Raw genomic sequence first — 12182 nt, 5'->3', positions numbered from 1 at the left:
TGTTAACCACAGCAATCCCAACGGGTGTGGCCGGGGGAAACACTTAACCCTTAATCCCTTCCATTCCATAAGAACGGCCATACTGGGTCAGACCAAAGATCCACCCTGTCCAGTATCCTGTCTGCCGACAGTGACCAATGCCAGGTGTCCCAGAAGGAGTGAACTAACAGGTAATGATCAATGATCTCTCTCCTGCCATCCACCTCCACCCTCTGACAAGCAGAGGGTAGGGCCACCATTACCCGGAGGCCAGCTAAGTGCTAACCTAACAAACACAATACTTGCTGGGCTGGCTGGCATACAAGGGATCCAGTGTCACAGATGCTATGAGGAAACCCATAATGTTGCTCAACAGTCTTTGCTCCAGGATGTGCTGTTACCCCGTGAGAATTTCCCTATTTCCTCATTGAGGATGGGGTGGGGCACCCGGGGAGGGAAGGTTGCTCAGTCTGCAGCTGTGCTTGAGCTATAAAAGCCCCTGGACTGCCCCAGCGCAGACACTGGGAGAGCTCGCATTGTCGAAGTTGTGCCAAGAAGATGATGTTCTGGGAGTTCCTGCTGCTGCTGCCCCTGCTTGCAGGGAGCTCAGGTACGTGGGAAGAGGGATTCTGTCGAAGGGTTTGCAGACGGCTGTGTGGGTCTCTCAGCCCCACTGCAGGGCTGAGTTTGGATTCACTGCCACATTTTGGGGAATTGTTTTCAGGCAGATGCTCATGGGTTGGGGACCAGATTTTCCTTGGCATGTGGCCTGCACCTCGCACGTTCTGGCCCCTGCAGTCTGCACCAATGACAGTAACACAAACACTGATCGTTTGGTTTTTGAAAGGGTCTCACTGAGTTGTCTGTTGCCCGTCCATTCTGCAGGAGCTCTGTGCCCTGACTGAGCCCCGCTCCCTGCTCCCAGCTTCCCAGCCCTGCCCCCAGGCTCAGCCCATCCGTGTAGTTTGACTTCTGTATTTGGGGGGGCGGCTCCAGTCAAGCCAACAGGGCCATGCATGGGGGCAGGGGGAGGGACAAATTCTGTGCCGGCTCACAGGGGCATCATTTCAGATTTGGAGTGGTGGGAGGGGACGACTTTAACCATGATTCCAGGGGCTACTTAGGCAACTGAAAACTCTCCTTTTTTTTCCAGATAACTTAGAAATCTCTGACAGGAGCATTGTATCTAATTCCTATACCTAGAAAGAAAATTAAATAAATATTCAACCCACTCAACTCTAAGACCATAAGTGACTTGACACAAGATGTTCTGACATCTAGTGTCAAGTCACTTATGGGACACTGGTTGGGTTTCAAATTGTAATATAGCTTCTTACTCAGAGACACTTACTGAAGTCAGAAGGGACCATCGTGATCATCTAGTCTGACCCCCTGCACATCGCAGGCCACAGAACCTTCCCCCACCCACTCCTGTACTAGACCCCTGAGCTCTGGCTGAGTCACGGAAGTCCTCAAATTATGGTTTAAAGACGGCAAGTTACAGAGAATTCACCATTTACACTAGTTTAAACCTGCACGTGACCCATGACCTATGCTGAAGAGGAAGCGAAAAACCACCAGGGTCTCAGTCAATCTGACCTGGGGGGAAATTCCTTCCCGACCACTAATATGGTGATCAGTTAGACCCTGAGCATGTGGGCAAGATCCACCAGGAAGATACTGGGGAAAGAATTCTCTGTAGTAACTCAGAGCCGTCCCCATCTAGTGTCCCGTCTGCAGTCGTTGGGGATTTTTGCTCCAGGCAATCGCCAATGCGCCATTCACCATTATAGGCAGTCCTGTCATACCATCCCCTCCATAAAGTTATCAAACTCAGTCTTGAAGCCCGTTTTGTTTTTTGACCCCACTGCTCCCCTTGGGAGGCTGCTCCAGAACTTTGCTCCTCTGATGGTTAGAAACGTTTACTTAATTTCAAGCCTAAACTTGTTGATGGCCAGTTTATATCCATTTGTAACTTAAATAACTCCTCTCCCTCCCTGGTATTTATCTCTCTGATGTATTTATAGAGAGCAGTCGTATAGCCTTCCTTTGGTTAGACTAAACAAGCCGAGCTCTTTGAGTCTCCTCTCATAAGACAGGTTTTCCATTCCTCGGATCATCCTAGTAGCCCTTCTCTGCACCTGTTCCTATTTGAATTCATCCTTCTTAAACATGGGAGATCAGAACTGCGCACAGTACCCCAGAGCGTGAGCCCTTTGAGCTCCCTCTACCCAACGGTCTCACGCTCTGGGGCTGACAGAAGCCACGACACACAGGGTGGGGCAGGAGGCCGGGCCCATGGGGACAGAGCACGGTGCTGCCCAGCCTGCCAGTGGAGAGGTCGGGGTGAAGGGAGACAAAGCCATGAGCTCCTCTGTCCTGCTGCCCAGACACCACCAGCTGCCAGGTCCTGTGGGCACTGCAGCACCTCCGCCCCATGCAGGCACCCCCAGGCCTGCTCCCTGGCCCTCGCTGAGCCCAGCCTTGCTGTCCCGGGGCTGTGGGAAGGAGCGAGATGGTGATGATCCTAGTGCTGGCCCTGGTTGGCTGAAAGGCACCAGCAACCTGCTCTCTAAGCCAATCAGAATCCAGCAGATCCACAGCCGTCCATAGACAAGGCACCATTGTCCCTCCCCTGCTTCAGTGCCCCCCAAGGGGCTGGAGCTAGGTCTGAGCCACCCGGCCGGCCCCTGGGACAGCACACCCTGGGGACAGTGCACCCACTGACGGCCCTTTAGTGCAGCCCCAGGGCAGAGCGGACACATTACCAGCAGGAGAAGCACCAGTGCGTGCTGATGGCCCCTAGCTCCTTCACCAGGGACCCCCACAGAAATGGACTCCTTCCCTGTGGGGCAAAAAGTGCACAGTGAGTTACCCAGCTCTCAGACCCCTCCCACCCTGCCAAGGCAGCATCCCCCTGCACCGGCTCACAGGGACTGGATCCCCCTGCACCGGCTCACAGGGACTGGCAATCTATTTAGCTCACCAAAAGAAGGTTAAGGGGTGACTTGATTAATACCTACATGGGAACAAACATTGGATAATGGACTCTTCAATCTAGGAGAATTAACAGGGATGGTATTTAACCATTGGAACAATTTACGCGGGGTCGTGGTGGATTCTCCATCACTGACAATTTTCAAATCAAGACTGGATATTATTCTAAAAGCTCTGCTCTAGGGATTATTTTGGGGGCAGTTCTTTGGCTTGTGTGATACAGGAGGTCAGACTAGATGATCACAATGGTTCCTTCTGGCCTTGGAATCTATGAATCTATGAAACTGGGTCTGTCTGCAGCTGCTGTGAACGTTTAAACTTCAGGCAGCTTCTTGATGGGTACAGTTTGAGACCTTCCTGAGCAACACATGCGGTGTCCATATGGAGCAGAATGGAAGAGCCCCCCTCACGTCCAAACAAAGGTGTTATGGAAAAAGCTCTCAGGCTATCTCAAATACCCCCAGAGAGATCTGCTCTTGTGACCCCATAACTGACCTACACAACTTCCAGGGTGGCTCTTTGGACTGTTCTCTCTAGGGGATGTGTCCCGTAGGAACAGAATAGAAATCCCAACAGAAGCAGGAGGGCCTTTTCCATCTTGAACCCTGAGCATTTGTTTATGTGACGTCAGCTCTGGTGAAAGATCCCCAGCTCTGGAGCCATAAGCCCTCTGTTAATCCCCAGTGCTGTCTGGGCAGGGGCAGGTGCAAGGGCAGGGGAAGCTTCCCCCATAATGTGGCTCAGCTCTGATCAGGAGGGACCACCTGTAGTGGTGAGACTGGAGCTCCGTCTCTGTGGTCGATATAATCCTTGGCCTTTCTGTTGCAGATGGCAACAGGGAGCTAGTTAGCACCAGCTGTGATTCTAATACTTTGGGAACTAGAACAGGACACCCAAACTCATTTCACATGGGCCTCCAAGTAGATATTAGGTGGTAAGAACATTGGGCCACCACCCTCCTATTCTGGATTCAGACCAGTGAGGGACGTGTAAGCAAAGGTCTCTACATTAATGACCTGAAGGATGGCGTGGACTGCACTCTGAGCAAGTTTGCAGATGACACTAAACTGGGAGGAGTGGTAGATACGCTGGAGGGTAGGGATAGGATACAGAGGGACCTAGACAAATTAGAGGATTGAGCCAAAAGAAACCTGATGAGGTTCAACAAGGACAAGTGCAGAGTCCTGCACTTAGGACGGAAGAATCCTATACACTGTTACAGACTAGGGACCGAATGGCTAGGTAGCAGTTCTGCAGAAAAGGACCTAGGGGTTACAGTGGACGAGAAGCTGGATATGAGTCGACAGTGTGCCCTTGTTGCCAAGAAGGCTAATGGCATTTTGGGCTGTATAAGTAGGGGCATTGCCAGCAAATCGAGGGACATGATCATTCCCCTCTATTCGACATTGGTGAGGCCTCATCTGGAGTACTGTGTCCAGTTTTGGGCCCCACACTACAAGAAGGATGTGGAAGAATTGGAAAGAGTCCAGCGGAGGGTAACAAAAATGATTAGCAACAGAGGGTCCTGTGGCACCTTTAAGACTAACAGAAGTATTGGGAGCATAAGCTTTCGTGGGTAAGAACCTCACTTCTACAGAGCATCTTGCATCTGAAGAAGTGAGGTTCTTACCCATGAAAGCTTATGCTCCCAATACTTCTGTTAGTCTTAAAGGTGCCACAGGACCCTCTGTTGCTTTTTACAGATTCAGACTAACACGGCTACTCCTCTGAAAAATGATTAGGGGTCTGGAGCACCTTACTTATGAGGAGAGGCTGAGGGAACTGGGATTGTTTAGTCTCCAGAAGAGAAGAATGAGGGGGGATTTGATAGCTGCTTTCAACTACCTGAAGGGGGGTTCCAAAGAGGATGGAGCTCGGCTGTTCTCAGTGGGGGCAGATGACAGAACAAGGAGCAATGGTCTCAAGTTGCAGTGGGGGAGGTCTAGGTTGGATATTAGGAAAAACTTTTTCACTAGGAGGGTGGTGAAGCACTGGAATGGGTTACCTGGGGAGGTGGTGGAATCTCCTTCCTTAGAGGTTTTTAAGGCCCGGCTTGACAAAGCCCTGGCTGGGATGATTTAGTTGGGGATTGGTCCTGCTTTGAGCAGGGGGTTGGACTAGATGATCTCCTGAGGTCCCGTCCAACCCTGATAGTCTATGATTCTACATCCTCAGCCACCAGGGCCGGCTCCAGGCACCATCAAACCAAGCAGGTGCTTGGGGCGGCACATTTTCAGGGGCGGCATTCCAGCCACCCATTTTTTTTTTGCTTGGGGCGGCAAAAGCCTAGAGCCGGCCCTGGCAGCAGCAGCGGTTAGCGTCGGGGAGCAGCGCCCACACCTTATGGCTGGGCGGGCTCCGAGCGAGGGACAGTCGGGCTGGGGGCCGCCCCGTGAGGCGTATGGAGACGCCTGCAGGTGCCGCAGGGCAGCCGCCCCCCAGTGCCGCAGCTGCGGCTGGGCGAAGCGGCCCGAGCTGTCCAGGGACTGCGGCAGGACGGCCAAGAGCAGCAGCAGCAGCGGGGCCATAGAGGGCGGGGTGCTGCCTTGCAGGGCCCACGTCCCGCTCTTCGGGGCTCCGCTCCCTCTAGGGCTGCCCTGCCCCGGCTCCTCAGCCCCCTGCCGGGGCAGTCCCCCGGCTCTGCCCTCCCGGGTTCCGGCCGGTCCTGGAGGTGGGAGCCCCGGCTGGAGGGACCTTGGACTGAGGTGCGGCCCAGGAGCCCCGCTGCTTACCCCAACTCCGCCAGCGCTGGACCAGTTGGAGGCGAGGGGGGAGCAGGCGGAGTCAGCATTGGTGGGGGGAAGCCCAGCGCTGGGGCGGCAGGGAGTGCAGTTGGGGTGCGGAGGAGAACCCAGGGTTGGGGCAGCAGGGGGTGCGGGTGGGAGAGGTTTGGTGGGAGGGAGAGCCCAGGGCTGGGGCAGCAGGGGGTGCAGGTGAGGTGGGGGGAGAGCCCAGCGCTGGGGCGGCAGGGGGTGCGGGTGGGGGGGACAGTCCAGGGCTGGGGTTGCAGGGGAGTGCAAGGGGAGCCCAGGGCTGGGGTGGGGGGCAGCCAAAAATTGTTTTGCTTGGGACGACAAAAAACCTAGAGCCGGCCCTGTCAGGCCCCAAGCTCTCTCTCTTTTGTGGCTATTTCTCCTGCTTGCTAACAAGTCCACGTGCATGAACATTCTCAGTCTGCTTTTCAGCTCTGGACTGCACTGAGATACCGGGGTCATTAAAGCAGATTGATGCCAGTAATGGGCAGGTGTTTGGAGTGAACAGCGCAGGCAATATTTACACGCTGTATGGAGACAGCTGGGCCCAGCTGCCGGGCTACTTGAAACACGTCACGGTTGGTCCTGCCGGAGTCTGGGGTGTGAACAACAACAACAACATCTACAAGCTGGTGGGAGGAAGCTGGCAACAGGTCACAGGTAACGTATGAGCTTTGATATATCGTGGGGACGACAAAATTAGCCTCTGTTAGGATCCTGTGCCCAGTTCCAAACTCCGACCCCAGGCGGTTGTCACAATTCCCACCAGATGGGCCACTCTTAGGGTCTGACTACAGTTTGCCTGTATAGTTACATTGGTACCGGTTTTGTACCATGAACTCTACAGGGAAGCTGATCTAGTTGAATTGGTGCAACCCCCGAGTGTAGATGCAGTTGGACAGGTATGAAGTTGCTTATGTCCGTACATATTATTTTGGGAAATGTAGGGAAATAAGCGATGCTGGTATGAGCCCCTTGTTACTGGTCCAATTGTGTGTTCACTGGGGGGTGGCATTGCTTTCATTCTATGCGTTTCCAGACTGATACAAAGCAGTACAAAAACACGCGTAGTCCAGTCCTTAAACTGAAATCAGAATGTTCACACAGGCCTGTCTGCACATGGCTTGTACACCAGTCTGACTATGTTGGATAGGAGTGTGATTTTCTACCAAAATAGCTACATCCATATAACTTTCTACACTTGGGTTATATCCATATAAAGGTGCCTTTTACCAGCATATCCTTTGGGTATAAGCACCTTCAGACTGGTGCTAGTAGCTGAAAGCCCAGGCTATCACACAGGTGTGGCAGTAGGACCAAGTAATCTGGGCAGTCTAGACGTTCTAGGCTTCAGAGTGACACATTGAGAGGTGACAATCCTGAAATCTTATTATATAGATAACTGAGCCCACAGTAGAGGCTTTGTACTACAGGGGTTTACACTGGCTTCACACCATTGGTTAAAGCAGTGCAACCTTCTTGTGTAGACAAGGCCTAATCGACTTAAGGGAAATGAAATCAGATACTCTTAAAGCAAACTAAATGTCCTCACAGGCTTTGGCAGCAGTTGAATTAAATTAGGGACATTTAAACTGGTACAATGCAGTGTGTACACACGCCCTGACACTCACAACCCCCCTGTGAGGCGGGAACATTTATTGGCCCCATATTCCAGGCACTGAGAGATTAACCTCCATGTTTCCAAACCTGAGTGCACAAATGTTAACACCTAACTAAGACGTCCTGATTTCCAGGGGTGCTAAGCACTGACGACTCCCACTGGTGTCAATGGGAGCTCTCCGTGCTCAGTACCTCTTATAATCAGGCCCTTGTTGCCCTAAGTGGCTTTCCAAGGGCCATTAATCAAGTTGGGAGAGGACTGGCAACCAAACCCAGGAATCCTGATCTCAGGCCACTGCTCCAAACACTAGACCCCACGTCTCTGACGGATTTCTCTCTCTCCTCTCACCCCTGGTGTCTAGTTATATTTCTGGCTGAGTTCTCAATAGGTGGTTTACTTCCTTATTTTCTCCATGCTGCTCCAGCCCTGCTCTTTCCTCTGAACATTGTTTTTCCCTTGTTTGTTTTTAGGGCTGCTCAAGCAAATTGACGCGGGTGGAGACATGTTCGTCAGTGGTGTCAACATGAATGATGACATCTTCTGTCTGTCTCGTCCAGCAGCGGTCTCTGCGAACGGTGCCTCTGGCTTGCCCTGGGTCAATATTGCAGGAAAGCTGAAGTACTACAGCTGTGGTTTGTGGGGCTGCTGGGGAGTTAACTCAGCTGATGATATCTATTTCCGGTTTGATGTCACCCCGGATTCTTGTGAAGGATCCAGGTGGGAACAGATTCCAGGCAAGCTGTCCATGATTGAGGTCGGGACCGACGGCTCTGTCTACGGCGTGAACAGTGCAGGACAAGTATATCGCAGGTACAGTAAAAGGAGAAGACAGGAGGGAGGATTTCTCCCATGAGGGATCAGGGCCATTCATACCCGTCACTAAGAGCACAGAGAGAACAGGATGTTGCCTGATGCTGTGGAACAAGCCAACTCTGGTGCCTAATGTTCACTGATTCCCTAATGAGCTGATTCCAGGGCTCTCCAGCATCCCAATGACCTCACAATGCGGCACCCACTGTTGCCTAATTGAGAGGACTCCACTGCTAACTAGCAGGGAACCAAAAAAGGGAGTGAGGCACATTGCAGAGGTTCTGCTGTCTTGGGGAACTCTTGGAAGCCTGAGCTCTGCATATTATAGGTAGCACAGATAGTCCTGCTCATTCCCATCACAGCACCTCTGCGCACCCAAACTGCGCATGTGCCATCCCCACACAGTGACGGAGCATCCTCCAGCCTAGGGTTGAGAACATAAGAACGGCCAGACTGGCTCAGACCAAAGATCCATCTAGTCCAGTATCCTGTCTTCCAACTGTGGCCAATGCCAGGTGCCCCAGAGGGAATGAACAGAACAGATAATCATCAAGTGATCCATCCCCTTGTCACCTCTTCCCAGCTTCTGGCAAACAGAGGCTAGGGACACCATCCCTGCCCAGCCTCGCTAATAGCCATTGATGGACCAATCCTCCATGAATTTATCTAGTTCTTTTTTTAACCCTCTTATAGTCGTCTTGGCCTTCACAACATCCTCTGGCAAAGAGTTCCACAGGTTGACTGTGCATTGTGTGAAGAAACACTTCCTTTTGTTTGTTTTAAACCTGCTGCCTCTTCATTTCATTTTTTGACCTCTAGTTATTGTCTTATGAGAAGGAGTAAATAACACTTCCTTATTTATTTTCTCCACACCAGTCATGATTTTATAGACCTCAATCATATCCCCTGTTAATTGTCTCTTTTCCAAGCTGAAAAGTCCCAGTCTTAGTAATCTCTCCCCATATAGAAGCTGTTCCATGCCCCTAATCATTTTTGTTGCCCTTTTCTGAACCTTTTCCAATTCCAGTATATTGTTTTTTCAGATGGGGCGACCACATCTGCACACTGTATTCAAGATGTGGGAGTACCATGGATTTATATAGCGGCAATATGATATTTTCTGTCTTATTATCTATCCCTTTTTTAATGATGCCCAACATTCTGTTTGCTTTTTTGATGCCGCTGCACATTGAGTGGATTTTTCAGAGAACTATCCACAATAACTCCAAGATCTCTTTCTTTAGTGGTAACAGCTAATTTAGACCCCATCATTTTATATGTATAGTTGAGATTATGTTTTCCAATGTGCATTACTTTGCATTTATCATCATTGAATTTCATCTGCCATTTTGTTGCCCAGTCACCCAACTCTGAAAGATACTTTTGTAGCTCTGCCTGGGACTTAACTATCTTGAGTAGTTTTGTATCATCTGCAAATTTTGCCACCTCACTGTTTCCCCCTTTTTCCAGATCATTTATGAATATGTTGAATGGGATTGGTCCCAGTACAGACCCCTGGGGGACACCACTAGTTACCTCTCTCCATTCTGAAAATGTATTTATTCCTACCATTTGTTTCCTATCTTTTAACCAGTTACCAGTCCATGAGAGGACCTTCCTTCTTATCCCATGACAGCTTACTTTGCTTAAGAGCCTTTGTTGAGGGACCTTGTCAAAGGCTTTCTGACAATCTAAGTACTCTATATCTGCTGGATCCCCCCTGTCCACATGCTTTTTGACCCCCCTCAAAGAATTCTAGTAGATTGGTGAGGCATGATTTCCCTTTACAAAAAACATGTTGACTCTTTCCCAACAAATTATGTTCCTCTATGGGTCAGAACTGTTGGGTGATACCATCTGGTCCTGGTGACTTATTACTGTTTAGTTTGCAATTGCTCCACCTGGCAGCAGGAGTTCCTGTGGAGCCAAGCACAGGAACTCAATGTCCCCCATGCTCGGCCCAGGCAGGGGGAGGAAGACACTCCCAGACTGGAATGGAGTGGGAGCAGGGGAGGGGAGAGAACTGCATATTCCTGCAGTGCTGTGGGATTCCCTTGGTGTTCTCTAGACCGCTCTCTCACTGGCTTTCATTCCATGTCACCTGCCAAGACAGAGGAAAGGCCCCATGTAGTTTTCAAGCAGGAATGTTTCCCTGGAGAGGATGTTCCCTGCCCTTCTGCCCTCAGCCCACACCGCAGGGAGATGAAGCTTGCTCAGCTCTGATCCTGCCATCTTAATAGGGTCTAGCCAGACACTCGTGTAGGAGGATGGGTGCTGCAATGCAGGGCTGTGAGTGGACAGCAAGGAGAAACATGTGCTGGGGCTACCCTCTGGGCGGCTCTCCACAGGCTGGGATAGAGGTGGAGTCCTTCTCTTAGCAGACCTGTATTAAAACCAGTCCTGTCAACTTCCTTTCAGGGATGGAATCACTAAAAGCAACCCCATCGGCACCTCCTGGACCCAGATGGCCGGTTTCATCTGCAAATGCAAACATGTGTCCTATGACCTGGGCCAGCTGTGGCTTATCACTGACCAGGACAAGATTGTGAAATGCCGGATCTAAATGAGACTCCCGCCATCTCAGCCTCACAGTGATTAACAGTGTCCATTTAAGCTCTCTCGCTCTCTCGCTCTCTCTTCCTTCCCCCCACCCCCCAGTGCTTAATTTGTACCAGCCTCAGCTGAGCCCCGGCACCTCTTGGCTTGGCAGTGCAGAGCCCCGGCACCTCAGGCTTGGCTGTTCATAGCAACGGCACCTCTGGGTTTGCCGTGTCAGTTCTGAAAGTAACAAATTGCTTGAGCCGCAGCACCTATTTCATTGCAAATTAAGCCCTGCTCCACTGCCTTGTCCAGGTTTTCTACATTCCTTCTCCAGCCAGTGGTATGAAGCTTTTGTTCCAAGGGTAAAATCGAGTCCCACAAAATAGAGCCAACAATGTTCATCATTACCTGCTCTTTCGCTGCCCCTGCCCTGCCCCCGCCCCCGCCCCCGGACGCACATACTTCTCCTCTGATAAAATTCAATGGCTGGAAACTGAACAGACAAGGTCCAAGCTGAAAACAAAGGGCCGTGTTTTTAGCTATGAGGGAAGTCAACCATACGAACAGATCCACAAGGGATGTGGTAAATTCTCCATCCCTTGGAGTCTTTCAATCAAGACTGGTTGTCTGTGTAAATGCTCTGATATACTCTGTATCAACTGCATGCTGTTGGGTGCGATGCAAACGTCACTGCATGACATCTGTGGCCTGTGTTCTGTAGGCAATCAGACTAGACGGTCATAATTGCCCCCTTCTGGACGTTATAGTTATGACTCTAATGGAGTCCATTGCATTAGCAACACACAAAACTGAGCTAGGGCATAGGAAGAACTTCCAAGAGAATCAGAAAGAAAAACAAAATTTAAGTAACCCCCAAGTAGGTAATTTTCTCTGCCTTTCTGCAAACGTCACCGTCACCAACTGCCTGTGTTACAAGGTTCTCCCTCCGTTAGCCTGATTTCAGCCTCTCCACTTCAGAAGGTCCCGGCATGATCAGTTCATAATAAGGAACCAGGGCCAAGTTATTACACACGCTGTCCTGAGTTCGGTGCCAGAGGCTCTGCATATCCAGCCCTCTCCCCCTGCATTTCCATTCTGATAAATCCAACTATCTGCATCACCAGCTAAGAAAAAAGAGAGGCCACATGTATCCAACAGGATGGCTGTGGACCCAGAGCTGCTCTCTCTAGGCTGAGCAGGAAAGGGCTGGGAAAGGTTGGAAGTTTCTGTCTTTCTCACTCTTGTTGGGGGAGCAGCTGGGATTCCCCTCTGCTTGGGGCTGTGTTTGTGCCAATAAAGTCTTGCAGCATCTCGTGTGCTCTCCTTGTCATTTTGTGCTCACTGGAATCAATACAACTGAAGTTTGGGGGAGTGCTGTGGTGCTAGGGGTTCAGCAGTCCAGAAACCAAGCGTGTTTTGTGGAAAGAGAAACAGTCTGAGCTCCACAACACACTAGCCGTGGTGTGTGCGACATCATTATC

The 12182-nt window shown here is 50.9% G+C and overlaps 1 protein-coding gene across 2 annotated transcripts; it reads left to right on the top strand.

The window, feature by feature from the left end:
• The first annotated feature begins 410 nt into the window (after nt 1-410).
• LOC135975785 (fish-egg lectin-like) lies at nt 411-12014 on the top strand. Of its 2 annotated transcripts, none has more exons than XM_065568249.1 (4): nt 411-589; nt 6162-6389; nt 7821-8160; nt 10579-12014. In XM_065568249.1, the coding sequence occupies exons 1-4, from the start codon at nt 538-540 to the stop codon at nt 10721-10723; spliced, it is 765 nt and encodes a 254-aa protein (XP_065424321.1). In that variant the 5' UTR covers nt 411-537; the 3' UTR covers nt 10724-12014. The 2 variants fall into 2 exon arrangements, with proteins under 2 accessions (XP_065424321.1, XP_065424320.1); XM_065568248.1 differs by having other exon boundaries at nt 6150-6389.
• The last annotated feature ends 168 nt before the right edge of the window (nt 12015-12182 follow it).

The sequence above is a fragment of the Chrysemys picta genome, chromosome 15 (assembly GCF_011386835.1).
Source record: "Chrysemys picta bellii isolate R12L10 chromosome 15, ASM1138683v2, whole genome shotgun sequence".
Classification (NCBI taxonomy): Eukaryota; Metazoa; Chordata; order Testudines; family Emydidae; genus Chrysemys; species Chrysemys picta.
Note: the sequence above shows the minus strand (reverse complement) of the source record. Positions and strands in the feature narration are given on the sequence as shown.